Source organism: Acinonyx jubatus, chromosome D1 (assembly GCF_027475565.1).
Source record: "Acinonyx jubatus isolate Ajub_Pintada_27869175 chromosome D1, VMU_Ajub_asm_v1.0, whole genome shotgun sequence".
NCBI lineage: Eukaryota > Metazoa > Chordata > Mammalia > Carnivora > Felidae > Acinonyx > Acinonyx jubatus.
Genome location: NC_069390.1, coordinates 17,133,553 through 17,160,733, shown reverse-complemented (window position 1 = coordinate 17,160,733; position 27,181 = coordinate 17,133,553). Strand labels below are relative to the sequence as shown.

Here is a 27,181-nt window from a genome sequence, read left to right as displayed (position 1 = left end):
CTCTCTCTCTGCCCTTCACCTGCTCACACTCTCTCTCTTTCTCAAAAATAAATGAACATTAATAAATCAATCAATACATCAATCAATCAATAAAGCCCATGCTGTGGCAAAGAGGCTACACTTTAAAAAAAGAAAGGTCTAACAATTCCACTCCTAGGCACTTCCCCACGAGGAATGAAAACAGACCTCCAACAAAGATTTATGATAAAACTTGATAGAAGTTTTATTAATAGCCCCTTCCAAACTGGAAACAACCCAGAAGCCCGTCATCTGGTGACTGGATAAACAGATCATGGCACACAATAAAAGGAACGAGCTGACTGATACAAACAACACGGAGGAATCTTAAAAGCATTATGCTAAGTGGAAGAAGTCAGACCCAAAAGGCTGTTTACGATGTGATTTCATTTATATGACACTCGGGAAAACACAAAACGATAGGGAAGATATCAGTTCGCGGATGACCAGAGGGAACTTTCTGGGACGATAGAACTGTTCTCTATCTCGATCACTGTGGTGGTTACCCAAGTGTATGCATTTGTCACATTCATAGAACCGTACACCGAAAATGATAGATTTTTCTGAATGTGACGCACACCTTCATAAAGGCAACTTTCGAGAAATTTGATATTACCTGCAGGATTTCTACTTTGTACCATCAGCAGTTACATGGCTTTCCCAATTATACCCTGCACAGTTGCTACACTAAGTAGTCTCTCATTTTCAACTGAGGTTAACAGAAGAGCAAGACATTTGCATTTACGAAAGAGGGGGATATCTCCTTATTTTTTAGAATATTCTATTTATTTTTGAGAGAGAGAGAAAGAGACAGAGTAGGGGGGGGGCAGTGAGAGAGGGAGACACAGAATCTTGAGCCTGACATGGGGCTTGAACTCGTGAACCACAAGAACCACCTGAGCCGAAGTGGGACACTTAAGCAACTGCCACCTAGGTGTCCCGATAGCTCCTTATTTTTAACCACCTTCCTTTCTCCTCTACACTTTTTATATTCTTTATCATGTCTGAATGGAAATTGATCTTATTGTATTTGATTTAAGACTTTTTCTTGTAAAACTTTGAGGTGGCAAAACAGACATTTTGATTTTAATTGATGCCATAAATATGAATAATTCCCAAATTGACACTTTCTTGAAAGAGTAATAGTCTAAGTGGAATTAAATAACTACAAATGAAATACAGCTCTTAGAAGTTACTTTATTTAATGTGAAAAATGCTATTCTGCCAAACAATTCCATAAAGACTGGAATTATAAAAGATAATTGAATCTCTATTATTCTGCCTACTCCTCTTATTTAAATTTGTATAAACATTTATTGGTTCCAAAAGAATAAAATGTTCCTAAAGTTATCTAGCTAACGCTTCTCTTAATATGCACATGAGTCTATTTTCCTATTTATTTAAATAATTTGAAACTTAGCAATTATTTTGCATGTAAAATTAACAGCTATAAATTATCATTAGTTACTGTACTATTTTGCCCTAGAATAATACATATATGCGTATATACAAACTGATGGAAATAATTTCAATATATAAAGCACAAAAGATTTTTTGTCTGAGTTACTTCGAAAATGCTTACGTATGTTTGAAAATGTTCAGCTATTAATAATAAATTCAAATGGCCCGCCTTTTTGTCCTCCTGCTGTAATTACATTGGTTAAATACGATGGCTGTCTCCTGATCACAGGAACATTGGTCATGCACAGGCTCAGAGATCTCAGGAGTGACACTAAAATAGGCATTCAACTACGTGATCTTCCAAAGGCTGAAGCCCAGATTAAATAGGAGTTTGGCTGAGTGGCAAGGCTGAAACCAAACTTCGGTGCTCGCTGACCTACCATGGTTCTCATAGGAACTGGGACGTCTCTTACAGGAAGTTCTACAGCCCAGCAATTCATTCACTCAGTCAACGCACCTTTATTGAACACCACCACATGCCAAGCTCTGTGCCAGGCACCAGGGATCCGGTGGCAAACGAGAGTCTGGTGAGGGAGAGAGAAGGAACGTGTTACACTGTAGTGTGCAGGATGGATGTGACAACATCAGTGCCCCAGTTGTGCCATCAGCCTACCAGCATAAAGTGTCTCATAAATCATATGAACTGAAGAGTGAGTCCAGCCAACAGAAGAGGGCAAAGGACTCAGGGAGCACCTGGGTGGCTCAGTCACTTAAGCGTCTGACTCTTGCTTTCAGCTCAGGTCATGGTCTCTCGGTTCAAGCCCTGCATTGGGCTCTGCTCTGACAGTGCGGAGGATTCTCTCTCTCTCTCTTTCTCCTTCTCTCTGCCCCTCCCCTGTTTGCATTCTCTCTCTCTCTCTCTCTCTCTCTCTCTCTCTCTCTCTCTCAAATAAATACATAAACTTAAAAGGGGGGGGGGTGCTTATCCACAAAGACCATTCAGAAGATGTTTGTTAAACCAATTTCAAATTCCATGGTATCCACACCAGCCCACTTCACCACTGCGATGTACCCCCCTGCCAGGTTCACAGCGAAGACCAGAGAAAGAAGCCAATCTTGACTACATCCACCTGCTGGCAGCCCTTCTGACAACACACCAGTATTTACACATCCTGGTCTACACTTCCTGCTGCCCTGCCCTTTTCCTTTCTCTGCCCTGCTCTGGCAACCCCAGCACTTGGAGAGAAATCGGGCTGTGGAAACTAGATTTATTCCCTGGAGCTGGCTGGTTCCTACCCTGACTACTTTTCTTGGACAGAAGGAAATGCCCACAGTAGCACCTAGGGTTCTCTGAATGCAAGCAACAGATACAGACTCCAGCCAATTCAGGTACAAAGGTCATTGCAAGAGTCCAAGTGTTGCTTGCAGAGCCAAAGAAAAAGCAGAACAGGGTTGGAAAGGAACAGCAAGCTGGGCAGCTCTGAGGCAGAAAATAGGCTTTCTGGACATTGTTGTGACCATGAATCAGCCGCGGCCAATTTTAAGGTTTGTTGTGGCGGTGGCTGTTTCTGCTCCAGATTTCATTTCAGATGGGAAACAAAGTAATCAGTAGCCTCATTGGCCTGGCCTGTGTCATGTACCCACACCCCTTTGGCTGGGGGAAGCAACCATGTGGATTGATGGCCCCCCAAAGACTGCAAAAGCTGATGCGGGGGGGTGGAGACACTCCTAAAAAGAGACTGGGACATACTTACACGAAAAGAGACTCACTGCTTCCTGTGTCTACACTCTTCACATCTCATTGACAAAGGGAAGCAGTAGGAGTGCATATCAGGGAGACCTAATCTAACTGGAGGGTGCCCTGGACGTCATGTCTGCACTGAGTTCTGAAGGACAGGAAGCTAGCCAGGTTTAGGGGTGAATGTGGGAGAGCACCGGACAAAGCGGAACCACAACAGCAAACGAGGAGGGAAGAGGTCCATGCAACCTTCCAGATACCCTCTCCCCCGTCCAAGACAGGCCCCTCACAGTGGGCGTTGGTCATTTGCCAGCATCCATCCCCCTTCTTCTGACAAATACCTCCTAAATTTCATTTCCAAAGCCACCCTTTCCCCATGTTCACATCACCCCCTCTGGGTCCAGGGGCAGAGCTTGCGATGCAGGGGTGAAGCCAGAGGCTGGGTTTATTCAACTGACCACAATGATTGGTCAAGAGTGATTATATGACCTGAGCCAAACCACTCAGAGTAAACCTCAAGGCTTCAGAGAGTGATTTTTTTTTCCCCACCAAACTAAAACACCTGAATGGGGGTGGGGAGGGAGATGTATAGGAAATCTCTGTACCTTTTGCTCAGTTTTGCTGTCAACCTAAAACTGCTCTAAAAAAAATTGTCTATTTAAAAACAAAAAAACAGGGGTGCCTGAGTGGACTCAGTCGGTTGAGCGCCCAAGTCTTGATTTCGGCTCATGATCTCACAGTCCATGGGATTGAGTCCCGCGTTCGGTTCCATGCTGTGAGCACAGGATTCTCCCTGCTTGGGATTCTCTCTCTCCCTTCTCTTTGCCCCTGCCTGCTCATGCACTCGCATTCGCCCTCTCTCTCTCTGAAAATAAATAAACATTGGAAAACAAACAAACAACCACAAAACCCTGAATAGTGTAAGGTCTGGAATGCTTGAAGCCATTTTGTTACCAAATTGAGCCTGAGGAACAAAGCCAATGCTTAGAGAAGAGCCCAGACCAGGATTTGTTTGATGACATTCTTTGAGCTGCTGGGTCAAGCTGCACCTAAAGCCAGAGCTCTCCCTGGACTTTTCAGTGACATGAGCCACTAAATACCATTGCTTCAACAAGCTCTCCCTTGCCACTCCATACACCATCTGGGATGAGAATCAGAGCCTTTTTTACCTTTGAGACCAGAAGGGTCACTTCAGAGGCCCAGGGACCCAGACGACCAACTGGAAGACCTGGGCTCAGGATGAGCTGAACCCATGCAACAGGACGAACGTTAGGTCGGCAGTCAAACTGGTTCTCACCTCCTCACTGAGTGGCCTGGGGCTAGTGACTCAACATCTCTGGGGTCTCAATGTCCTCATCTGTAAAATAAGGATTATAATGAAACTGCCCCTCACAGCATGGTCGCAAGCACTGACAAGTTATAAATAAAACATCTGGCCTGAAGCCATCCTCCAACACCCGTGTTAGTTGTTAGTAACATGCTTCTGCCAAGAGGGATTGACACAGTTACTCAATCCCTACAGATTCGCTGCTAATCTGGGGTAAACACTGTTCCTGCTCATAGATTATCCAGATGCATTTTACAGGGGCTATTCTAGATCTCACAAAAACCAAAAGAGCTGCACAGTCCAGGGCTAGGTGCTTTACAGAAGCCAGACCAGGAGATAAAGGTGAGGTCTCTGCTAACATAAACACTTTGCTAAAGAGCAGCTAGCTCTTTGCTAATCCTCTGCTGTTTTCCCACTCTTTCCCCCCATTAGGACTCCTTTTTTGCTAACAAGCCTTTGTCCCTGGCCATGCACGCCATGTTTTGGGATCTGCCCATCCGGACATTGGCTCTCCCCACCCCACCTCCTCCTCTGCAGCTAGAGTTCACTTCCTGGTAATTGTATCCCCTACATTGCTGGCTCAGATCCGGTCCCAGCCAGTCCCAAGCCTTCCTGGAACCCTACGCATGAGTTCCAGCAACAATGAATTACCCATTAGAGCACTGTCTCAATTGAGACTGTGGTTGCCTACAAAAAATAGAATACCACTATGCAATGGCTTCTCCTGATAGGGGTTTATTCATCTCCTACAGTAAGGAATAGGCAGCCAAGGGCTGTGATGACAGCTCATCTCCAGGCTTCTGCTCTGTCATCCTAAGCTTTCCTCCTCATATCTTTTGTCTCACGGTTACAAGATGGCTGCTGCCCTTCCAGACCTCAGATATGCATTGAAGACAGAACATATAAGATAAAGAAGCAATAAAGACTATCTTTATATCAAGACAGTAAAGCTTTCCCAGAAATCCTCGGCTTATGACTCACAGGCTAAAAGTATGTCACGTGGTCACATCCAGCTACAAGGGAGTCTGGGGAGTAAGTTTTGTAGGGGGACACATTGACATACAAATAAAATACGGGTAGTGTTAGTAAGAAAGAAGGATAGATTAATACAGGGTAAAACAGGGGTCAACAAACTACAAGCAGCAAACTCAACCTGGCCCATGGCCTGCCTTTATAAATAAAGTTTTACTGAAACACAGCTGCACACATTTGTTTTCAACACTACAACAGCAATGTTGAGTAGTTGCTACAGAAGCCATATGGCCCACAGAGTCTAAAATACCCACTTTTTGGTCATTTACAGAAAAAGGTTGCCAACTCCTGAGATAGACAATTAGTAGTGTCTACCACAAGTACCAACAAAGGAAAGACCTAATTTTTTTTTTTTTCTGGAAAGAATGTATTATTTTCCAAAGAACATCCCAATCTTCACAAGAAAAATTAGAATACTTTTTTTTCTCTGCTTACATTTATTTTACAGTTTTGTGATCATTTTTATTCTGAACTACATAGGGGATAAATAAGGAGCCTCATAAACTTTCAGGGCATAGGGCCTTAAATTGGCCTTTATTTTCAAGCACTTCTTCTGGTGGTCTTGTTGTAGAAGTGAATAAAGTATGCCCAAGATGGCCGATGGGTCTAAAACAAACTCTGGTCTCTAGCTTGGAGACCCCTCCTCCATATTCTTCTTCCTTTATTTGCTGCGTGCCCCCCACAGATATGGAAGCTGATGATTATAAATTACCTTCCCCACTTGCATTTGGCGCTCAGATCTTTGGAGAAACGGTCTCCTCTGAGCCCACTGGTGTTAAATAAATCTCTGATCCACCAAGATCTCCGAGTGCCGCTTAATTTTTCCGCCAGCGTCCCAGCCCAGTTCCATAACAAATTTGGTTCCCTGACTGGGAAACCCAACCCCGCTGGCCCATTGTGGCCACCGGTTTGGGAGAAGGGCAAGGTGGTGAAGGGGAGAGGGATCGCAAGGGAGAAGGCGTGCCCCCTGCCTGAATTTCAACAGTCTTCTTCTCAGTTGCCTGAGACGGCCCCAGTCCGTTGTTCCGGCCGGACTCAAAGAGACCTGGTAGGTGAGGACCTGGACCCAACGAGGGAACCAGTAAGGCCAGGGCCCCAAAGAAGTGAGGCCCACCCAACAGGGTGGAAGGGGGACGCGATCAATCTCCAGAGGCCTTAATGGTCTCACAGGTAGAAAATTTTGCGGGAGGGAATGTAATAGACTCTGGTGTGTGTGTGTGTGTGTGTGTGTGTGTGTGTGTGTGTGTGTGTGAATGTGTGGCTCAGCCAGGCTTGCCAGTTGAGTTTGAGTTTGTGGCTCCATGGATGGGCACCTTTAAGGTCCCCAAAAGTCTATGGAGTCTGAATGGGCTCTCCTGTGTCGTGGTGAGAGTATAAGGTCTAGAGCAGTATCGGATCAGATTCTGATCACAAGTCCCAAAGCTGAGTCCCCTACGGCCAAGCCTCCCCTAAAGTTTCCCTCAGGAATGTGACCAGTGGAGTATCTGATTGGTCCTCTCATCCAAAAGGATACCCTCCCTTTGTCTGTCTCCCCAAAACACAAACACAAGAAAGGAATTAATAATGGGATCAACACAGGGTAAGCCTATGGTTTTAGAGGACGTGTTCAAATATTTTAAAAATGGATTTTCAGGTGATTACAGGGTGAAAATGACACCCAGGAAGTTAAGGACTTTTTGTGAACTAGGATGGCCCATATTCAATGTAGGATGGCCCCAGAAGGGACATTAGATGCTCAAATAGTGCAGCAGGTTTGGCTAATAGTCACTGGGAACCCAGGCCACCCTGGTCAATTTCCATACATTGACTCCTGGCTTGAAATTGCCCGAAACCCCCCGCCTTGGGTGCGATTCATCCATAGCAAGCAGAGTCAGGCAAACGTTTTAGCCACTTTATCCGGAGACTCACCCAGGGAGCCAAAGAAGCAACCCACCGCTCCTCTAATATTTAAAGGAGACATGGAGGAAGATATTGTCTTTCTGCCTCCTTATGACTCATCAAACTCCCTCCCCCCTCCCCCTGAGCTTGAAACTCCTCCCCCATCTGTCTCTAAGACTCTACAGTCACCACTGCCCATCTCCCTGCCCCTCTCAGACCCGGAGAACCCTACCCCCCAGGGGCCAGCAGCCAGACTGTGCCCCAGACCCAGACCTAACGCTCTCCAAATGCCTGTAAGGGAGACGAGAGAGCCTGAAAGACAGAATGAGGACAGAACAGTCCAGCCCAGCCATTCCTTGATGTATTATCAAACTTTCTCCACAACCGACCTCCTCAATTGGAAACACAACACTCCATCATACTCTAAAAAGCCACAAGCAATGGTCAACTTGATGGAGTCCCTCTTCCAGACCGACTTGGGAAGACTGTCAACAGTTACTCTGTACTCTGTTTAATACAGAGGAAAAAATAATAATAATGAGAGAAACACGACAGTACCTAGAAGATCACGCACCTCCGCGGATCAATGACCCTGCTGTCTGGGCTTAAGCTGCCGCGCCTAAAAAACGCCCAACATGGGATTTCACCACAAAAGAAGGACAGGCCCACATCCAACGATATGAGGAAGCCTTCCTTCGGGGAGTCCAAGCTGGAGCCAAAAAGCCCATGAACATGACTAAAATATCATCAGTCAAACAGCACCCTGGGGAATCTCCGGGAGACTACTATGAAAGATTATGTGAAGCATACCGTATATATACCCCGTTTGACCCCGAGGCACTAGAAAGTCAACAGATGATAAATACCTTTTTTGTAGCACAGGCTGCCCCAGATATCAAAAGAAAACTCCAGAAGTTGGAGGGCTTTGCCAGGATGAATATCACTCAGCTGATAGAGGTCGCCAATAAAGTTTTCATGAGCAGAGAAGTCACAGCCGAAAGAGAAGTGGAGAGAAGACTAAAAGAGAAGGCCACCCTTCTCGCAGCACTAAAAGAAACAGACGCTGCAAAGACAGAAAGACCCCATCCGCCAAAAGGGGGGAAGCCCAGAGCCCCCTTAGCAAAGGACCAATGTACATGCTGCAAAGAGAAGGGACACTGGAAGAATGAATGTCCGAGTCGGAAGGGGCCCTCAAAACCCAGCCGATATCGGGAGGAACCTCGAGGCAAGAACCTCGTTGGTCTGGCCGGGATAGAATTGGAATAAGGGGGACCAGGCTCTTTTCATTCTTGGCCCCCGTGAGCCCACGGTCGAAATAAAGGTAGGGGGCCGAACAATAACTTTCATGGTTGACACTGGGGCTGAATACTCTGTTATTACTTCCCCAGTGGCACCCTTCAGCCAAAAGATGGCAACCATACTTGGGGCTGCTGGGACACGGGTGATGCAGCAGCCCTTCTGTCAAGCTCGACAATGTGAACTTGGGGGTCACAAGGTGCAGCATGAGTTCCTTGAGTTACCTGACTGCCCGATTCCTCTCCTGGGCTGGGATCTGCTCTCCAAACTTGGGGCCCAGATAACTTTTGAACCCACTGGACACACTAGCCTCCAATTAAACCCAAGGCAGAAGGAAAGCCTGGTCTTGGTGATTACCCTGCCAAGGGAGGAAGAATGGAGACTATTCTGCACCCAGGCCCTACCCTGTAGCCCCTCAGAATTCAGGCTTATGTTTTCCTCTGTATGGGCTGAAGATAACCCACCTAGACTAGCTTGGAGTCAGGCCCCCATCATTGTTGACCTGATCCCTGGAGCCCAACCTCAGAGACAAAGGCAGTACCCCCTTCCACTCAAGGCTAGAATGGGTACACAAGAGCACCTGACCAAGCTCAGAGAAGCAGGTATTCTAATCAGGTGCCAATCGGCTTGGAATATCCCGCTCTTGCTAGTCAAGAAGCCAGGAGGAGGATACTGACCAGTACAGGATTTAAGGGCCATTAACAAAGTGACTGTTTCCTTACATCCACTGGTCCCGAACCCGTAGACTCTCCTCAGCCAAATTCCAGGGTCAGCCAGATGGTTTTCACACCTCGACCTAAAGGATGCTTTCTTCTGCAGCCACCTGGCTCCTCAAAGTCAACCATCGTTTGTCTTTGAATGGACTGAGCCCATTACAGGGCTCCAGATGCAGCTGACCCAGACACGACTTCCCCAAGGTTTCAAGAACTTGCCCGCTCTTTTTGGGGAAGCACTAGCTACAGACCTCACCGACTTTCCGAGGAAACCACAGGGTGTGTCCTCCAATATGTAGATGACCTCCTCCTTGCCAGTGACACCCAAGAAGACTGTGTGAAAGGTACCAAGGCCCTCTTGCAGCTTCTGTCCTACTCGGGGTACCGGTCCTCTTGGAAAAAGGCACAGATTTGTCAGCAACAGGTCCGATACTTAGGCTTCCTCCTCACAAAAGGAAAAAGAGAACTAGGACCGGAAAGGAAGAAGGTTATCGCCACACTGCCACAGCCCCAAACAAAATGAGACTTTCATGAATTTTTAGGGGCCGCAGGGTTCTGTCGCATTTGGATTCCCAGATTCTCAGCCATAGCAAGGCCCCTCTATGACCTGTTGGGAGGGCCAGACTGGGAGCCCCTCGCATGGACTGAGGAGGCAAGGGCCGCTTTCACAGAAATGAAGTCGGCTCCGGGACGAGCCCCAGCCCTGGGTTTGCCTGACACAGAAAGGCCCTTTAACCTCTTCGTGCATGAAAAGGACAAAATAGCCCTTGGAGTGCTCACTCAGAGCATGGGGCCTTGGCAACGGCCAGTAGCCTACCTGTCAAAAAAACTTGATCCTGTGGCTACAGGATGGCCACCATGCCTCAGAGCGCTGACAGCCACAGTCCTGTTCATCAGGGAGGCAGACAAACTCACACTGGGACAAACACTTAATATTCAGGTCCCAAAGGCAGTCATGTCCCTCATGAACACCCAAAGATATCGTTTCCTCCGCAATTCTCGGCTGACACAATACCAAGGCCTTCTCTATGGAAACCCAAAGGTCACTCTTGAAACAGTAAGAACACTAAACCCGGCCACCTTCCTTCCCACAGAGGAGGGAGAACCCAACCATGATTGTTCCGGAGTAGTGGATGAAGTCTACACCAACCGCCGGGACCTCCAAGACCAGGCTATAACAAGCCCGGAGATCACCCCGTTCAGTGAGGGGAGCAGCCATTTACAAGAGGGCAGCCGAAGAGCAGGATATGCGGTAACCACAACCACCGAATTTCCAGAAGCCAAGGCCTTGCCGGAAAGATGGTCGGCACTACGAGCTGAACTGTATGCCTTAACCCGAGCCCTCATCCTTAGCAAAGGTAAATGAGTTACCATCTACACTGATTCCCGGTATGCCTTCACTACTGTGCATGTACACGGGGCCATCTATAAAGCAGGAGGCCTCCTTACTGCTGCAGGGAAAGCCATCCAAAACAAGGAAGAAATACTAAAGCTTCTTGAGGCCGTATGGCTGCCAGACAAGGTGGCTAGCCTACACTGTAAGGGGCATCAGAAAGGAGACGACCCCATAACTCAAGGAAATCGTCTGGCCTACAAAACGGCCAGAGCAGCCACCTGTGGTGACCCAGGCGAAGCTCCTACCTAGCTATGACTCTTGCGCCCCAGAGGGAAGCCTTCCCCGCCCCCCACCCAACCCCCAGTACACAAATGAAGAAGGAAGTTGGACCTCAACAGAAGGGGGCACACTAAGCAAAGAGGGATGGTGGGTCATGCCAGATGGGAACATCTTTGTCCCGTCGTCTATGGAAAAACACCTAGTGAAGGAATATCACCAACTCACTCACCTAGGGAAAAATGCACTAGAGGCCCTCCCCGAAAAGAACTACCAGATCAGCCAGCTGCCGGCATTATGCCGAGCTGTCAGTGAACAATGTGTAACGTGTGCCAAACACAATGCTTGGTCTGCCCCACAGCCCCCGCCCGGCACACAAAGGATGGGGGGGCCACCCCTTTCGAAGACTTAGAGCTGGACTTTACCAACATAAAACTAAATATAGGGTTCAGGTACCTCTTGTAATAATCTGCACGTATTCAGGAGGGTCGAAGCCTTCCCGACCAGAACGGAACGAAGTCGCGAGGTGGCCAAAGCTCTTCTATGGGAGATTGTGCCTCTGTTTGGTCTACCCGTAACCACACACAGTGATAACGGACCTGCATTTGTGGCAGACATTACAGAAACCCTGACAAAGTCCCTCAGCATTCCCTGGAAACTGCACGCTGCTTACCGACCCCAGAGCTCAGGGAAAGTAGAGCGGATGAATCGCACCCTCAAGGAAACCCTGGCTAAGTTCCACCAAGAGACTAATCTCCCATGGCCAGATTTACTACCGCTGGCCCTCCTGCGTGCCCGATGTATGCCTGGGGCACTAGGATTCTCCCCTTTGGAGTTATTATATGGGCGACCCTCCCCCACCCCATGTTCAGGAAAACTCCCAGGAGACCTACACCAGATTGGAGACAAGAGAATAAAAGAAAAGCTCCAGACCTTGGGGGCAGTCCTAAATAAGTTGCAGAGATACACCATAGAGAGGGCTCCAATTTCCTTAGGGACCCCCGTTAATCCCTTTCAGCCAGGAGACTCTGTGTGGGTCAAAGATTGGAAGAGGGAACCTCTTAAACCACACTGGACTGGGCCTCATACTGTCATTCTAACAACTCCTACAGCCCTTAAAGTTTCCGGTATCACCCCATGGGTCCATCACTCCAGAGTGAAGAAGGCCAACTCAGAAGAACCCACAACCTGGCGAAGTGATCCAGATCCAGCCAACCCACTTAAACTGACCCTCAAAAGGGACACTGGCCCCTGAGACCTCCAGCCCTGCTCCAGCCACACCCCAGAAGCTGGCTGGCCTGCGCATGGCAGATGCTTAAGGAATTAATGCGTGAACCAAGCCCAGGGGTTTGGATGCAACTCTGCCAGCCCTTGCCCCTTACTGATGTCATAGCTCTGATCTTACTTCTTACTGTTGGGCTGATAGAGACTGCACCAACGAGCTAGACATGGGACAAAAGATGCATGCTGGGTCTCACATGCCTCCTCTGGATGAGAGGATGATTAAGTATTGCCTGTTATGATAACCTCTCTCACCTTCATAACTGCCGCTTACCCACTTTGCCCCCAGGATTGTTATATGACAGTAAGGGGGTCAAGGGTGTTCAGTGCCTTCACCTCCCTCCACAAAGATTGCTACAAGGGAGAAACACCCACTCTCTGCCAGTCACCCGGTGCCCCAAGGACTAAGTATCGGACCATAGAGATAACCCAAAATGTCAGGAACCCATATCACAACAAGAGCCTCCAGAGAGGGAAGCGAGCTTGCTACACTTACCTTCCTCAATGAGGGATCTCAGATGGGGGAGGGGTGCAAGACAGGGCCCTTCAAAAAGTTATGAAGGATACCCAGGATAGGGTAATACAAGCCATAAGCGACCACTCCTCCAGCAGCCTACCAGGGTTTGAACCTTTCAGCCCTGAATCAGATGCTTACCAATTCCCCACTCCAGCGTTGGGCCAACACTACTCTCCAAGTCCTCCATAAAATAGATCATCACACCCAAACCTGCTGGATGTGCTTGCCCCTCAGCCAGAGGGCTTACTTAGCCACTCCCATCCCTTTGACCTGGAAAGCTCCTGAAAATCTCAAAACCAACACCTCTGTCTTAATTGGACCCCTGGCCACTGGGGTCCATCTCACAAATGCCAATAATCTAATCTGTAAAGTCCTTGAAGGTATGAACGGTACCTCTCTATGCGGAAGAAATAGAACCTTAAAGAGGAATGCAACCCTGTGTTCAACCCCTGGGGTGTTCTATCTGTGTTCTAATTCGGCCTACCGATGCTTAGAGGCCAACTGGACTCAGATATGTTATTCCATTCTCCTAACCCCAGAGATATCCATATACACCGAAGATCAGTTCCTAACAGCCTTTAGCCCCAAGTCCCGGGCTAAACGGGCAATCCTGCTACCCGTTCTGATAGGCGCAGGAATTGCGACAGGAATAGGAACCGGATTAGGGGGCATAGGTTCATCTGTAGGACTATACAATAGACTATCTCAAGAGCTAAATGAAGACATGGAACCAGTGGCAGATTGTCTGGTAACCTTACAAAACCAAATAAAGTATCTGGCGGCAGTGAGCCTCCAAAATAGGTGAGCCCTGGACCTCCTCACTTCAGAAAAAGGAGGGATTTGTATCTTTCTTGGGGGAGGAATGTTGCTATTTCGTAAACCAGTCAGGAATAGTTACAACTAAGGGTAAGGAACTCAAGGAAAGAATTCAACATAGACAACAGGAAAGTATCAATCAATAAAAAGGATGGGATCTCACAGATTGGGCATCCTGGCTTCCTTCCCTGGCGGGGCCCCTCCTCTCCATAATTTTACTTGTATCCATTGGCCCCTGTATATTGAACTCCATGGTCCTGTTTTATTGAAAACACTGTTGCTGGCCAAACTACTGCACGTATCTTAGCCTTCCAAGAGTACCAACCTGTAAAACTAAAAGTTGATGCCTACTAAAAGTTTTTTTAAAAGGCATCAAAGGGGGGAAAGTTGGAGAAGTGAATAAAGTATGCCGAAGATGACTGATGGGGCTAAAACAAACTCTGGTCTCTAGCACAGAGACCCCTCCTCCATGTTCTTCTTCCTTTGTTTGCCGTGCGCGAAAGCCCCCACAGATATGGCAGCTGACAACTATAATAATTACCCTCCCCGCTTGCATTCGGCGCTCAGACCTTTGGAGAAATGGTCTCCTCTGAGCCCACCGTTGTTAAATAAATCTCTGATCCATCCAGATTTCCGAGTGCCGCTTGGTGTTTCCACCAGCGTTCCAGCCTGGTTCCCTAACAGTCTGACTTCCGTTCATTCTACAAATTGGTACTGAGCATCTACTGTGGTGGGTATGTGTTAGGTCCTGGATAAGGACAGGATGGATGAATGGATGGATGGATGAATGGATGGGTGGATGGATGGATGGATGGATGGATAGATCATAAACTGAGAGAGATCAAGAGACAGATCAGAATAATTATGCCATGCCTTCTCAATCTTGCCTAGAGAATGTGTATGTGAAAAGAAGGGTATATACACTACAGTGGGTATGTGGTAGGGTGTAGCCAATGTAACAAAGATCCCTTTCTAACTGCATGGGTACATAAAGAACATGAGTTGCTCTCCCTCTTACATAACAGCTCCCAAGTAGGCAGTCCACGCTGGCAAGTGTCTCTGTTCCGCACAATCGGGAACGCTGGCTCTTTCCATCATACTGCTCCCATAGCCCCTAAGACATTTACCTTGCTTGCAAGGCCACAGCTGGGTCACACACACATTTGGGTCCCAGGTGATGGGAAGAAGAGACAAGAGCATGTTAGAGCACACACCTGAAGTTGTACAGCCCGGATCGGGAAGGGAGCATGGATCACCTCCCTTTATCATCCATTGAGTCACATGGTTCACCTACCCACAAGGGAGGCTGGGAAAGGTAGTCTCTGGCTGAGCAACCACATGACGAGCTACCATCCAATGATTTGGGACAAATGGGAGATTGAATTTGGGTAGACAACGAGTAGTGTCCACCATGCAAAGTAGGTTCATGAGTCCTTGTTGAACTCAGAGGTGAGATAGTTGACCTCTCTGAGTTCCCCGAAACTCGGGCCCTACTAGTACAGATCCACTGCCCCCTATACCTGGGAGGTCAGTTTTGTTCACTCTGTCTCATAGGGATCGCCTTCTGACGTCATCAGTGGCTCCCAGCCAAGGCAAGAACAGAACCACACCCATAAAGGGCCCTCCTTCCTGGATTATTACAGCCTTCCACCTGCCAGGATGACGACCTTGTGTTCTGCCCCACATCAAGTTCACACACTAGGTAATTACTCTTGACGAGACCTAAAACCCCACCCTTGATGAATGCTTTAAACAACTAAGATTCCTTAAGAAAAATTCAAAAGCAAACCGATTGTGCGAAGTGCACACCTCCTGAGGCCTTAGACCCCTTAGAAACACATCCCTCCCCCTTTCCCTCATGCGGAACAAAAAGGATTAGAATCTGGGAAACTGTTACCACCTTAATGCAGGGGAGTGAAGCTAATGGTGGAATTTCAGTTACAATGGAAGGGGAGCGTTTGGAGACAGGAATACATTTCGGTCACCTGTGGAGAGCCCAGACTGTGCCCCCACGTACCCAGCATGGACTGCCCCTGGTCTCTCTCAGCGAAGGGCATCTGGCCTATATACAGCACATATTGCTTCCCTAGGGGTGCAAAGTGGCAGCACATTCATTAGATAAATTAATTCTGTTTATGTGCCAAGGAGCAGGGCCCTTCCAGGAAACCAGGGCCTCTTACAGACAAGTTTGCCCTGTTTGTCATTAAATTATTTGTCAAAGTGGAATATCAGGCCCAAGAGCAAATAGCCATTGCCCTTAACAAACTGAAACCCACAGCCTTCAAAGTCTGGCCCTGGAACGAGACTCTCCAAGTAAGACTCTGATGACCACAGCTCAGTTCCTTTTAAGTCTTTCTGTTCTCAAAAGGGTAATTTGATCCCCAAGGCGACAAGGTGATCAGGTGGCATTCTCCAGTTGAAGACTAGCCCATAACTAAGTAGCAGGAAGTCCCCTCTCCGGAGGCAGGAGGAGTGCAGGTACCTCAGAGCAAAGGCCAGAGGGCAGGTGGAAAAGAATAGGCCTGGGGTGGAGCTCTCTCGGGAAATTTGCACCTGCCTTGGGGGTTATTAACCCTTCCAGTTCCACATAGCCCACCAAGGGCTGTGTTAAGCTGGGGTCAGGGTTTTGCTGTTAGCATGTGAAACTTTAAATGTACTCCATAGAGGGGTGCCTGGGTGGCTTGGTCGGTTAAGCGTCCGACTTCAGCTCAGGTCACGATCTCGCGGTCCGTGAGTTCGAGCCCCGCGTCGGGCTCTGGGCTGACAGCTCAGAGCCTGGAGCCTGCTTCCGATTCTGTGTCTCCCTCTCTCTCTGCCCCTCCCCCGTTCATGCTCTGTCTCTCTCTATCTCAGAAATAAATAAACGTTAAAATAAATAAAGTAAATGTACTCCATAGATTATACCCTTTTAGTATGGAAAATTTCAAACGTACGCAAAAGCAAAATGACTCTTATAACCCCCGTGTATCTATGCCCAGCCTCAACAATTATCAACATTGTGCCTATCTAATTTTACCTAGCTACCCACCTGTTTTTTGTTTTTTTTTCTCTTTGGTAAGTATTCTGAGTATTTTAAAGCAAATCTAAGACATCTCACCTGTACAGTAAACGGTACTAATTAAACAGTGTTTGAAATACTACAGATGGCAGTCCCTACATTCAACCATACCAGCTAGAGTAATGAGCAAGAAGGTTGGGACCCCCTGGTATAGTCCCGCCAACCCCCTTCTTTTTTTTTTTTTTTTTTTTTTTTTACAACAAAGAACTCAGAAGTGAGACGCCAACCACTGGCGACCAGAGTGGTGCCAGAGCACAAACCAGGGAGAAGTCGGCCCTCCAGGCTGCCTGATGAGAGACAGACTCGGGCTGATGACTGACTGCCCAGGCCCGGTCCCTGGGAGAGAGCGGATTAACCCCCCTCCGCCGCTCACTACCGGCAGGAAGATTCCGGTCTGTTCTCAAACGCACTTCTGTTAGCTCCGGAGGGGTGCGCGGTGGGCCAGGGATGAAGCCGGGTCCCTGGACGTGCAGGAGGCGGTAACTGGAGCGAGGGATCCCGGGCGGGCCGGGGCGGGGTACCAGGGCCGGGGTGGCCTTGGAAACAGAAAGATGCTTGCTCCCACGAGGGGTGGGACAACCCAGGGCCAAGGTCAGGCTGGGTCCCGGGTGGCTTGCCGCCGCCTCCGGGCTCCACGTGGGGAGCGGGCCAGCGAGGTTGGCTTGGCATCCACGCCCGGGGCTGGGAGCAGGAAGTAGTCTTCCGTGGGCGCGGCCCTAGGCGCGGTGCTGCAGGTGCGGCGCTAGGTAGCTCGGGCGGAAGGCCAGTGCAAAGGAGGAGGTGAGCGCGGGGTCGCCACCGAGGCCCCGGGGCTGGAGCTAGCGGCTGGGCCTGGCTTGAGGAGGAGGCGTTTTGGAAGGGGGAAGGAGCCCGAGGGGTGAGCGTGGTTGTTGCCTTGAGGCTCGGATCCGGCTGTGCCCAAATGAGGGTGGGGGGCAGATCGCGAGGGTTGATTGAAATCCAGACGGGATAGTGTGGCCTCGGGCCTCAGGGAGCGTCGCGGATCGTCTCCGGCTTGGAAGAGGGATGGGGGAGCTCGAAATGGGGGAGATAGGAAGGGACTGCACCATGGGAGAGTGAGGTGGGGCCAGCAGAGGGAGGGAGGGCTCGTAGGGGGTCTCTGGACGCCAAGGGATGCGGGGCGCCGCCAAGGCTCTGGGGCTGGGTCGGGCCCGGGATGAGGGGCGCAGAGGACGTACGGAGTCGGGGACAGTTAGCTTCTCGACAAGACAGAACTGGGCAGGGGTGGGGGAGGGGGGGCTTGCAAAAAGGGGGCCGAGGCTCAAGCACCTATAGGAACCTTCCGCGGGGGCCGATTCCCGCCCCACCCCCCGCCCCACTATCCCCGGGCGGGGAGCGCACCGGAGCGGAGAGGAGGCGGAGACACAGACGCAAGCCTGACTCGGAAGGATGTTTCTGGCCGGCTGTGGCTTTAAGGGTGACGCCGGGCGTGCGGGCCCTTTAAGGAGGGGTCGGGGGCGTGTCAGGAAATGAGTCCTGGGCCCGCCTCGCGGGGGAGAACGGCCTCGGCTGTCCGGAGGCACCGGGGCTGAACGGCAGCCTGTGCGCCGAAGGGCTACGCGCCGCGGGCTTGGGCAGGCCCGGCCTCCTCCCGCGCCCTTTGGGCCTCCGCCGCGAGCACCTCTGAGCTTCCCTGCACCCCTCTTTCCAAACCCCTCGCACGCCTTCCCTCCGTTCATCTTACTGCACGCCTCCCCTTTCCCCCTGCAAACCCTTTTCTCCCATGCCTCCCTCTCCCGGCGTCTCTTCCCCGCGCTGTCCTCCGCCCTTCAGCACCTTCGCCCTGCCTTCCTCCCTCTCCCCCTCTCCTTCCTTTCCTCTCCCCTCCCTTCTTCCTGAGACCCATCCCTACAAGGCCTCTTCTGTCCAACCTTAGCCTGTCCCTCACCCCTTCCCTGTGTCTCGTCTCATGAGCTACCTCAGAGTGGGGGCAGAATGTGAGGCTCCCCCCACAGCAGAACCTCTCGGTGGAGAGGCCTCTAGGCCATCCCCCATGTGACAGTTGAGGGCTGCGGCTTGCAGAAAGCAGACAGGGGCTGATTGCCCTGTACTCCAGTTCTGGCTGTAGAGTGACCCAGTTCCTCTGCTACCATGAACAGGGCCCCTTTGAAGCGGTCCAGGATCCTGCACATGGCACTGATGGGGGCTTCCGACCCCTCCGGAGAGGCAGAGGCCAGCAAGGAGAAGCCCTTTCTGCTGCGGGCGTTGCAGATCACGCTGGTGGTGTCTCTCTACTGGGTCACCTCCATCTCCATGGTGTTCCTGAACAAGTACCTGCTGGACAGCCCCTCCCTACAGCTGGACACCCCCATCTTCGTCACCTTCTACCAGTGCCTGGTGACCACGCTGCTGTGCAAGAGCCTCAGCATACTGGCGGCCTGCTGCCCCGGTGCCATGGACTTTCCCACCCTGCGTCTGGACCTCAGGGTGACCCGCAGCGTCCTGCCCCTGTCCGTCGTCTTCATCGGCATGATCACCTTCAATAACCTATGCCTCAAGTACGTCGGCGTGGCCTTCTACAACGTGGGCCGCTCACTCACCACTGTCTTCAATGTGCTGCTGTCCTACTTGCTGCTCAAGCAAACCACCTCCTTCTATGCCTTGCTCACCTGCGGCATCATTATCGGTGAGTGGCCAGCCAGGGCCACGGGGGGGTGGGGGGTGGGGCTCAGGGACCCAAACCCCAAAGATCAACCCTGCCAGGCCGTTGGATTTTATCTGTCCCAGCTCCCTTGGGGAAGAGCCTGGGGCCCAGAGACAGTAAGCTCCCCGAGGTCACCCAGCAAGTCAGGGGCCCACCCAGGGCCCCTCAAAACAAGATCGGATTAGATCTACCTTTCACAGAGGGGAAAAAACCAAGGTACAGAGAAGGTAAATAATTTGTTGAAAATCACACAGCTCATAAGTGGCAGAGCTGGGATCTGATCTCAAGCAGTCTGGCTCCCTGTGCTTGACCACTGTATTGCTTCTCAAGAGCTCAAGTGTCCTGACTCTCCATCCAGTGCTATTTCCAGAGAATGCATCTTGTAATAAATATACCATCACCCTCTGACCTTGTAGGCTCGTAGTGATGGCTAAGACAGTGGCAAGAAATAAGCTTTGAGAGGTCTTAGCTGTCTTCCCACGCTTGACCCTTAGAAAATAAGAATTATTGATGGGGACATGGTTGGAAGCATTCACATTTAGCATCTCCTTTGTTCCCCCAGAGGTCCCCTGGGAGGTAGCATCACCTTGATCAGCTCCATACAAACCAGGAAACTGAAGCTCAGAGAGGTTAAGCGACTTGCCCCGGGCCACACAGCTAGGAAGTCGCCAAGCTGGGGCACAAACCCAGATTGGCCAGACTCTCGGGTCTATGCTTTTAACCCCCCTGCTCTCCTCTTGTCGCCTAGAGGTTATAGCTGCACTGTCCAACACAGTAGCCACCAACCACCTGTCTATTTCCATTTCCATTCATTCAGATTCAATGACATTTTAAAAATTCAGTTCCTCAGTTGCAGGTGTTAACAACCCGATTCTGTAGCCACATGTCAGGTGCTCAGTAGCCACATGTGACCAGTGGCTACTGTATTGGACAGCGCAGATGATAGAACATTTCCATCATCACAGAAGGGGTGTTTGCGACACTCTGGGTAAGAGTGCACCCACTTCCCTCAGAATCCTCGCAGGGCTCTGTCATCCAGGAATGTGGTCTTTCTTTGAACCTGTTCAGGTTTTTCCTGGGGCTGTAAAGTTCGTGTTGGTTGACCTACATATCCTTCGCTGGTGTCTCCGAGTCCCAGGCCCAGTCTCACTGGTTGCAGGGGAGGGGCCCATCCCATGCCGCCTGTCCTAGAAAATGTTACTCTCATTGAGCAACTGCTGGATATAGGGCTGCTCAGTCCAGGCCCAAGATGGGAGACGGGAGAAGGCCAAGGTTAGAGGAGAAGGAGCTGCTGAGACCCCTGGTGGATTTTCAGCTGCCCCCTCGCCCCACCCCACCTCACCGCTGCCCAGAGCTGATGCAGAGTCCCAGGCCTCACTTAGCCAAACGCCTCAGGGGTCTCCACTTCAGCCTCACTGGACCCTATGAAGGGGGGAGGGGGAGCAGGGAGAGGGGAGCCTCCTGATGCGAGAATTTGCACGAAGAAAGGTGAAGTCGCTAGGGAAACTGGGCCCAAGTCCTAAAAGTAATCAAAGTATCTGATAGTGTGATAGCGTCAGAGAAAGTGCCTTCACTGGCCACACTGATGGGGCAGGGGCCCAGGCCCCCTCTCTGCTTCGCTTCCCCTTAAGATGGGTCTCAGGTGACTATTACGGGGCCCTTCCTCCTTTCCCAGTATTGGGTGTGAGTTCCCTCTAGGGTGTGGAGCCTTGGGGTGGGGGTCCCTTCTGGACTTGGGAGGTCATGAGCCGGAGGACTGGGGGCGCTCTGGCTAACCCTCCACACCCCCAGAGCAGGTCTACAGATACCTGTTTGCAAAGGCCCTGCCAAGACCCAGAATGTGCCTGCAACACAGGAGGGGCCATATCTCCTTCAACCCTCAAAGCCACCTCCAGAACAACCTGCGTTCATGCATTCTTTCAGGCAGCCAACAAATATGAACGGATGGCCAGGCATGTGCCAGAGACTGGGCCAAACTTTGGGGATACAAATTTGGCCAAAGGGGACGGGGCTCCTGGGCTCCCGGAGGGCATGGTGATGATGCAGGGCAGTAAGTGAGTTATGCCGCAGGAGTGAGGCTACTATTGGGGTAATAGAAGGTGCTACAGGAACCCTGGTGGGGGTGGGGAGGGAAGCAAAGTTGGAAATGGGGTAATCTAAGCAGGTGTGCCGGAGGAAGTGCTAGATGGGTATAAGGAAGGGGTGAGGAGACAGTGTTCTAGGCAGAGGAAAGTACCTGTGTGTTTCTTCATGCTCGGGCCATCGGGGGCCTTGCCCAAGTTAAGTGAGTCTGGAATGTTTCCTGAAGGTAGTAGGTGAGGAGGGGCTTTAAGCCAGGACAGGACCTGAGCAGATCTATCCGTACTTTAGGAAGATCATTCTAGTTGCAAGGTGGAGGGTAGTGTGGTTGGAGTTAGGGGGTCGAGAAAGTGACCCAGGTCTCTATAGATGAAGGAAATGGGAGCTCAGAAAAGTTAAGTCACCTTTCCTCAGGCCACGCAGCCTCTAAATGGCAGAACCCAATTGGAGCCCAAATCTCTCTGACACCAAAACTTCTCCTACTCCCCCATGTTACCAGGTGCTGTCGCACGAGGTACAGCACGTGTAAGATTCAGCCCCTGCCTCCTGGGAAGGTGGGGTGTAGCCAAAGAGATGGGACAGTCCCCATGGGCAGGTGACAGGCAAGGGGTCTTGCAGGGACCATGGAGGCTCTGTGAGCAGGAGGTGACACAAGATGAGGGTGTCAGAAAGAGTGACTGTCCGAAAAGACCTCAGGCCACAAGTGATTCTAACTCATTATAGGCTCCCATTTTACAGACAAGGCAGCCAAGGCTCTGAGACCTTAAATCACTTGCCCAAGGTCACCTTAACCACTAAGCACTCAGCCCTTTGGAGCTCATTTCTACCACTACTTTCCAGATGCCCCAGGCCAACACAGTCGCCCTGGTTATGGGTGCTCACAGCATGCTGCATTGTTTTATGGCCCTCATTACAATTGTAATTAAAGAAATAACTGCGAAATGAATCGTCTTAACGTCGTTCTCCTCTGCTAGAATGTAAGCTCCCGAGAAAGCATTCATGTCCTGGGCCACTTCCCCAGCCTTTGTATGGTGCCTTGCAGGTAATAGAGAGTTTGGACATATTTATTGCAGAGAGGGCCGGGAGGACGGGACAGTGAGGGCAGCATTACCGTCTGTGACCTTCGGTGGCAAAACTCTCTGTCCTTCTTCCTCCCCGTCGTCATCCTCTTTGCCCCTCTCCTCTCTCCACCGCAGGTGGCTTCTGGCTTGGTGTGGACCAGGAGGGGGCAGAGGGCACCCTGTCTTGGACAGGCACCCTCTTTGGCGTGCTCGCCAGCCTCTGTGTCTCGCTCAACGCCATCTACACCAAGAAGGTGCTCCCGGCCGTGGATGGCAGCATCTGGCGTCTGACCTTCTACAACAACGTCAATGCCTGCGTCCTCTTCCTGCCCTTGTTCCTGCTGCTCGGGGAGCTTCAGACCCTCCGTGACTTTTCCCAGCTGGGCAGTGCCCACTTCTGGGGCATGATGACCCTGGGCGGCCTGTTCGGCTTTGCCATCGGCTACGTGACGGGACTACAGATCAAGTTCACCAGCCCCCTGACCCATAACGTGTCCGGCACCACCAAAGCCTGTGCCCAGACGGTGCTGGCTGTGCTCTACTATGAGGAGACCAAGAGCTTCCTCTGGTGGACAAGCAACATGATGGTGCTGGGGGGCTCCTCTGCCTACACCTGGGTCAGGGGCTGGGAGATGAAGAAGATTCAGGAGGAACCCAGCCCCAAAGAGGACGAGAAGAGCAGCATGGGGGTGTGAGCTCCTTCAGGGACCCGGGGATGGCCCAGTGGGGGAGAATGCCCAGGGCAGCTCTCTGGACCCTGAGAGGTAGTCTGGAGGGGGTATTGTTTACAAACCTGCTCACAAATCGGGTGGTTGAAATAGAGCCAGTGTTTTCAAGTGATGTCGGAAAGTTGCCAAACCTATCTCGACCGCCTTTCCTGTTTCTGAGTTTTGTCCTCCCCTAGGGAGGCAGGACCCCCTGGGAACAGCCAATGAGTTTCTCTGGAAGAGCACTCGCTTTCGGGGAGTAGGAGAAGGGCAGCACCCCATCCTGTCCCCCTTCCGGGGCCTTCTACCTCCACATGACCTTTGGGGTTGGGGACAGGCCACAACTTTGAGGGACAGTAGTAAGACTTCACGTATACTCAGGGGAGATGGGGGTATGACCCCACCACAGGCCAAATGAAGCGGTTTGGGAAACCTCACGTCTCTGGGTCCCAGGACAGGCAGCGAAGCTTTGACCCCGCAAATCAGCCTCCCTCCGGAGGAAAGCGTGGGCTGGGCTGAGGGGCGACACAGACAAGCGTCCCCTCTTGGTCTTCTGCGCCAAGACCGCCAGTCCCCAGGGAAGGGCACGAAAGATCATTTGCACCCAAGCCTGGCTCTGGAATCCCCAAGGACTGCTGGGAATTGGCCTGGGAATGGGGCACATCGTGGGAAAGTGCCCTTTTCCCACCATCTGCACCCTACGCTCCCAGCTTTTGGACATGGGGGAGCCACACAGCTTTTACAGGTTAAGCAGGGTCATTAACACCCTCCCCCGGTCCCTGACACTCAGAAGCTCATTCCTCCCCTCCTGAGGAGCCACTAGTCCTCTGGTTTCCCAGCACCTGACTCAGGTAAGACCTCCCAGAGGTGCAGCCAGGCCACCCTCCTAACTCTGGCTTCCCAGAGCGTCATCCCCAAGAGGACTGGTAGAGCCAGGGTCCTGGCTCAGAACCTTCCCCCTCAGCGGTGCTGTGCCTTCCCCTGAGCCAGATCCCTGCCTGGGTGTTGGAACCTGACTCTGATGAAGGTGATAAAGTAACAATTACGTTTCTTCCCTGAGGTTAGGGCTGAAAGAACCTTCTCTTCCCCTTACCAACGCCCTGCCCCCACACCCACCCCCACCCCCGTGGGCTTAGGACGGCCTTCACAAACCCTGTCTCTTTGGCTGTGCATTCTGCCCCACCCATCTCCTTGGGAGAATTCCTCCTGTTTTGTCCCCATCAGGAAAGGTTGGGGAGAGTGGGTCTTCTCATCCGCAATGGTTTCTAATGAAGTTAGTCTGGCCTGATGCTCTGAACTGTGTGTGAGTTCATTAAAAATGGGAATAAGACCTTGTAGTGGAAACCCTGACAGTTGGGGTTCTTTTCTTTCTTGCAAGGCTAGTGCCTGACTAAACTTTGATTGCGGAAGCATCCACTTCAGAGATTGCCGGACACACAACCAGGCTGCCTCCCCATCTGAGACCCCTTCATTTTAAAGAACCTGATTGATTTCAGTAACCGATCACTTGGGCCACTTCTTTTCTTCTCTTCCTACACTTTAAATTTCCACTCCTATGTTTTGAATTCACCAATAAAGAGTGAGCCTGCAAACCCTTGACTCCAATAAAAGCAGATCCCCAGGCCTGTGTGTGCTCTCATTCTCTCTCCCTCCCTCTCCGGTCTCCCCCCACCACCCCCACATTGCTGTGTGGCCCCAGGTGTGCTGTGTAATTTCCAGATCCTGTAAGTAATAAACCTTTATTTTTTCAAAGTTTCCTGATGGTTATTGCTGAAGGGTGTCTTGCAATCGTTAAGAACTATAAGGACCGTCCGCATTGCTTATCGACAGGCGGGGACCAGCACCAAACAACCAGTGTAGTTGGCAGAACTGCATGATGGCCCTTAGAGTTAACCAAGGGGAACGCCCTTATTACCTGCGACTTGCTTACGAACCACCTAAGTCAGGTGGGTGACACCATCTGGAAAAGGAACACAGCTTGCTGGGGGTCTGTCGCGCTGCTCTGTGCTTTTGCATATGGCCTCTGTGGTATGTTGCCTGAGGGATCCCACCCAAAAGCTCACAGCTGCTGTGATTATCCAATGATCTCCCCAGAGCAACATGATCAAGACCATATGGTCTAATGAGACAATTAGACCACTAATTACAAAGGCCTTCATTGACTATTCATGTGCATAAGGGTCCTCAAGGCCAAGGAGAGCTAAGGAGGGTAGATTGGGTAGCTAGGCTATTGTCATACCCAAGGAGTGGCTTTGGGCTACACACTAGGAAAACATTCCTGCAGGTGAGGAGGACTGGTGACCACTAAGTCTGTGGGTCATGCGTGGACTGCGAGCTGTAACCCAGAAGAGTGCGATAGCCTTGCAACCAGAAATCAATGGCACCACTGGAGGGAAAATGCAATTGACGCCTATGGTGTCTATGTCACCAGTTCACTCAATTCTGTCACTCTTCATCCCCTGATCTGATGGGATATTCTGGGTCCAATCCCCGGTGTGACGTTACTAAAAACAATAATGGACTGATAAATGATCTCAACATCTGGTTCCAGTGCCTCCTAAGAGCCCTGAGGAGGTACCCCAGCTCCTTGACAAATGCAGAACTTCATGGATGCTAGATATTCTATTCTCTTCAGTGCCATGTGAGCCAGCAAGCAAGACTGCCATTGGGCTCCTGAGGCCTGAGGGCTTTTCCCAAAGACCTGGTGTATATTGTGCCAATGGAGGCAGATCTTAATCCTGGAGAGGTCTCTTGGGACACCCTGGAAAGGAAAGCGGCCACCTACAAAAAGGGTTCATTGTGACACCATCCAAAATTTTCCAGCAACAACAAGTAAGGTCAAGGGCATAGGAGAAAAACAAGAAGCAGAAACTGAGATCAAAAGCTATACCTTAACTGAAATTCAAACCTTTATCTTAAAGATTTTATGCAAAAGGAGAGAGGGGAACTGATTGGTTCCTGTGGGTTTTCTGATTTGTTTGGAATAGGCTCCAAACTATGACTCATAGCAGTCAAAATGTGTCAACTGGCTGATATCTCTAAAAACCCAAAAATCCATAGCTTTCTTCAAGAGCCATCTTGGCTGTATGTTTGTTTCTTCTGCGACACCAGAGATCCTGAGCCCCCTCAGCTTTCCCCTGAACTGGGCAGGGCTAAAAGCATGCCTCGCGAGGTGTCGCCACCACCAAGGGGAGAGCTGGCAGGGTTATCGGGGCCCCTAGTGAGGAGGAAGAGAGAATGGGAAGGCAAAGGCCCCTAAAGCTACCCATTTTTGGGCCAGGACCCTCTTCTCACTTAGATATTGATGGCCTGGTGTCAGGCTCATCCTTCTATCACACTAATCCCTGTTAAGGCTCCCAATGCGTGGAAAATATTGAGATGATGCCCATCTCCTGCCACACAAAACTGGCATGATCCAATGGGTTTATCATTTCCGTGACCGCAATGGCCCAAATGACTCCCTCTTCCATTTCCAACCCTAAAGAGGCCCTATTTGACCTTGAGTCCATAGAGGTTTTTAGTTTAATATTTACCCATCCATTTTGAGAGAGAGAGAGAGAGAGAGAGAGAATCCCAAGCAGACTCAGCATTGTCAGCATAGAGACTGATACGGGGCTCGAATTTATGTGAGAACATGACCTGAGCCAAAATCAAGAGTTGGATGCTCAATCAACTGAGCCACCCAGGTGCCCAAGATGTATTTTTTTTTTTTTAATTTTTATGTATTTACTTTGAGAGAGAAAGAGAGAAAGGGGGAGGAGCAGAGAGAGAGGGAGAGAGAGAATCCCAAGCTGGCTCCATGCTGAGCAGGGCTCAATCCCACCAGCATGAGACCATGACCTGAGCTGAAATCAGGAGTTGGATGCTTAACCGACTGAGCCACCCAGGTGCCCCCAGAGAATTATTTTTACAGGGCGCTCCCCTAATTATAGGGAAGCACTGCTACTTTTTACTGGGACTGTGGTAACCATCCAAAGGTGCA

The 27,181-nt window shown here is 50.5% G+C and overlaps 1 protein-coding gene across 3 annotated transcripts; it reads left to right on the top strand.

Annotated features, from left to right (window-relative positions):
- Nucleotides 1-17,039: 17,039 nt before the first annotated feature.
- Nucleotides 17,040-24,951, top strand: SLC35C1 (solute carrier family 35 member C1). 3 transcript variants are annotated; one of them, XM_015075683.3, is made up of 3 exons: nucleotides 17,040-17,166; nucleotides 18,808-19,334; nucleotides 22,628-24,951. In XM_015075683.3, exons 1-3 carry the CDS (start codon nucleotides 17,135-17,137, stop codon nucleotides 23,185-23,187), a joined length of 1,119 nt encoding a protein of 372 aa, XP_014931169.2. In that variant the 5' UTR covers nucleotides 17,040-17,134; the 3' UTR covers nucleotides 23,188-24,951. The 3 variants fall into 3 exon arrangements, with proteins under 3 accessions (XP_014931169.2, XP_026928626.1, XP_053059237.1); XM_027072825.2 differs by lacking the exon at nucleotides 17,040-17,166 and adding an exon at nucleotides 17,312-17,467; XM_053203262.1 differs by lacking the exon at nucleotides 17,040-17,166 and adding an exon at nucleotides 17,423-17,564.
- The last annotated feature ends 2,230 nt before the right edge of the window (nucleotides 24,952-27,181 follow it).

Excerpts from the sequence above, each read along its gene's own strand:
- SLC35C1 (XM_015075683.3), top strand. The coding sequence starts at position 17,135 with ATGAAGCCGGGTCCCTGGACGTGCAGGAGGCG. Across the intron at positions 17,167-18,807 it reads CCCTGGACGTGCAGGAGGCG|GGCCCCTTTGAAGCGGTCCA; the intron begins GTAACTGGAGCG and ends TACCATGAACAG. Across the intron at positions 19,335-22,627 it reads CACCTGCGGCATCATTATCG|GTGGCTTCTGGCTTGGTGTG; the intron begins GTGAGTGGCCAG and ends TCTCCACCGCAG.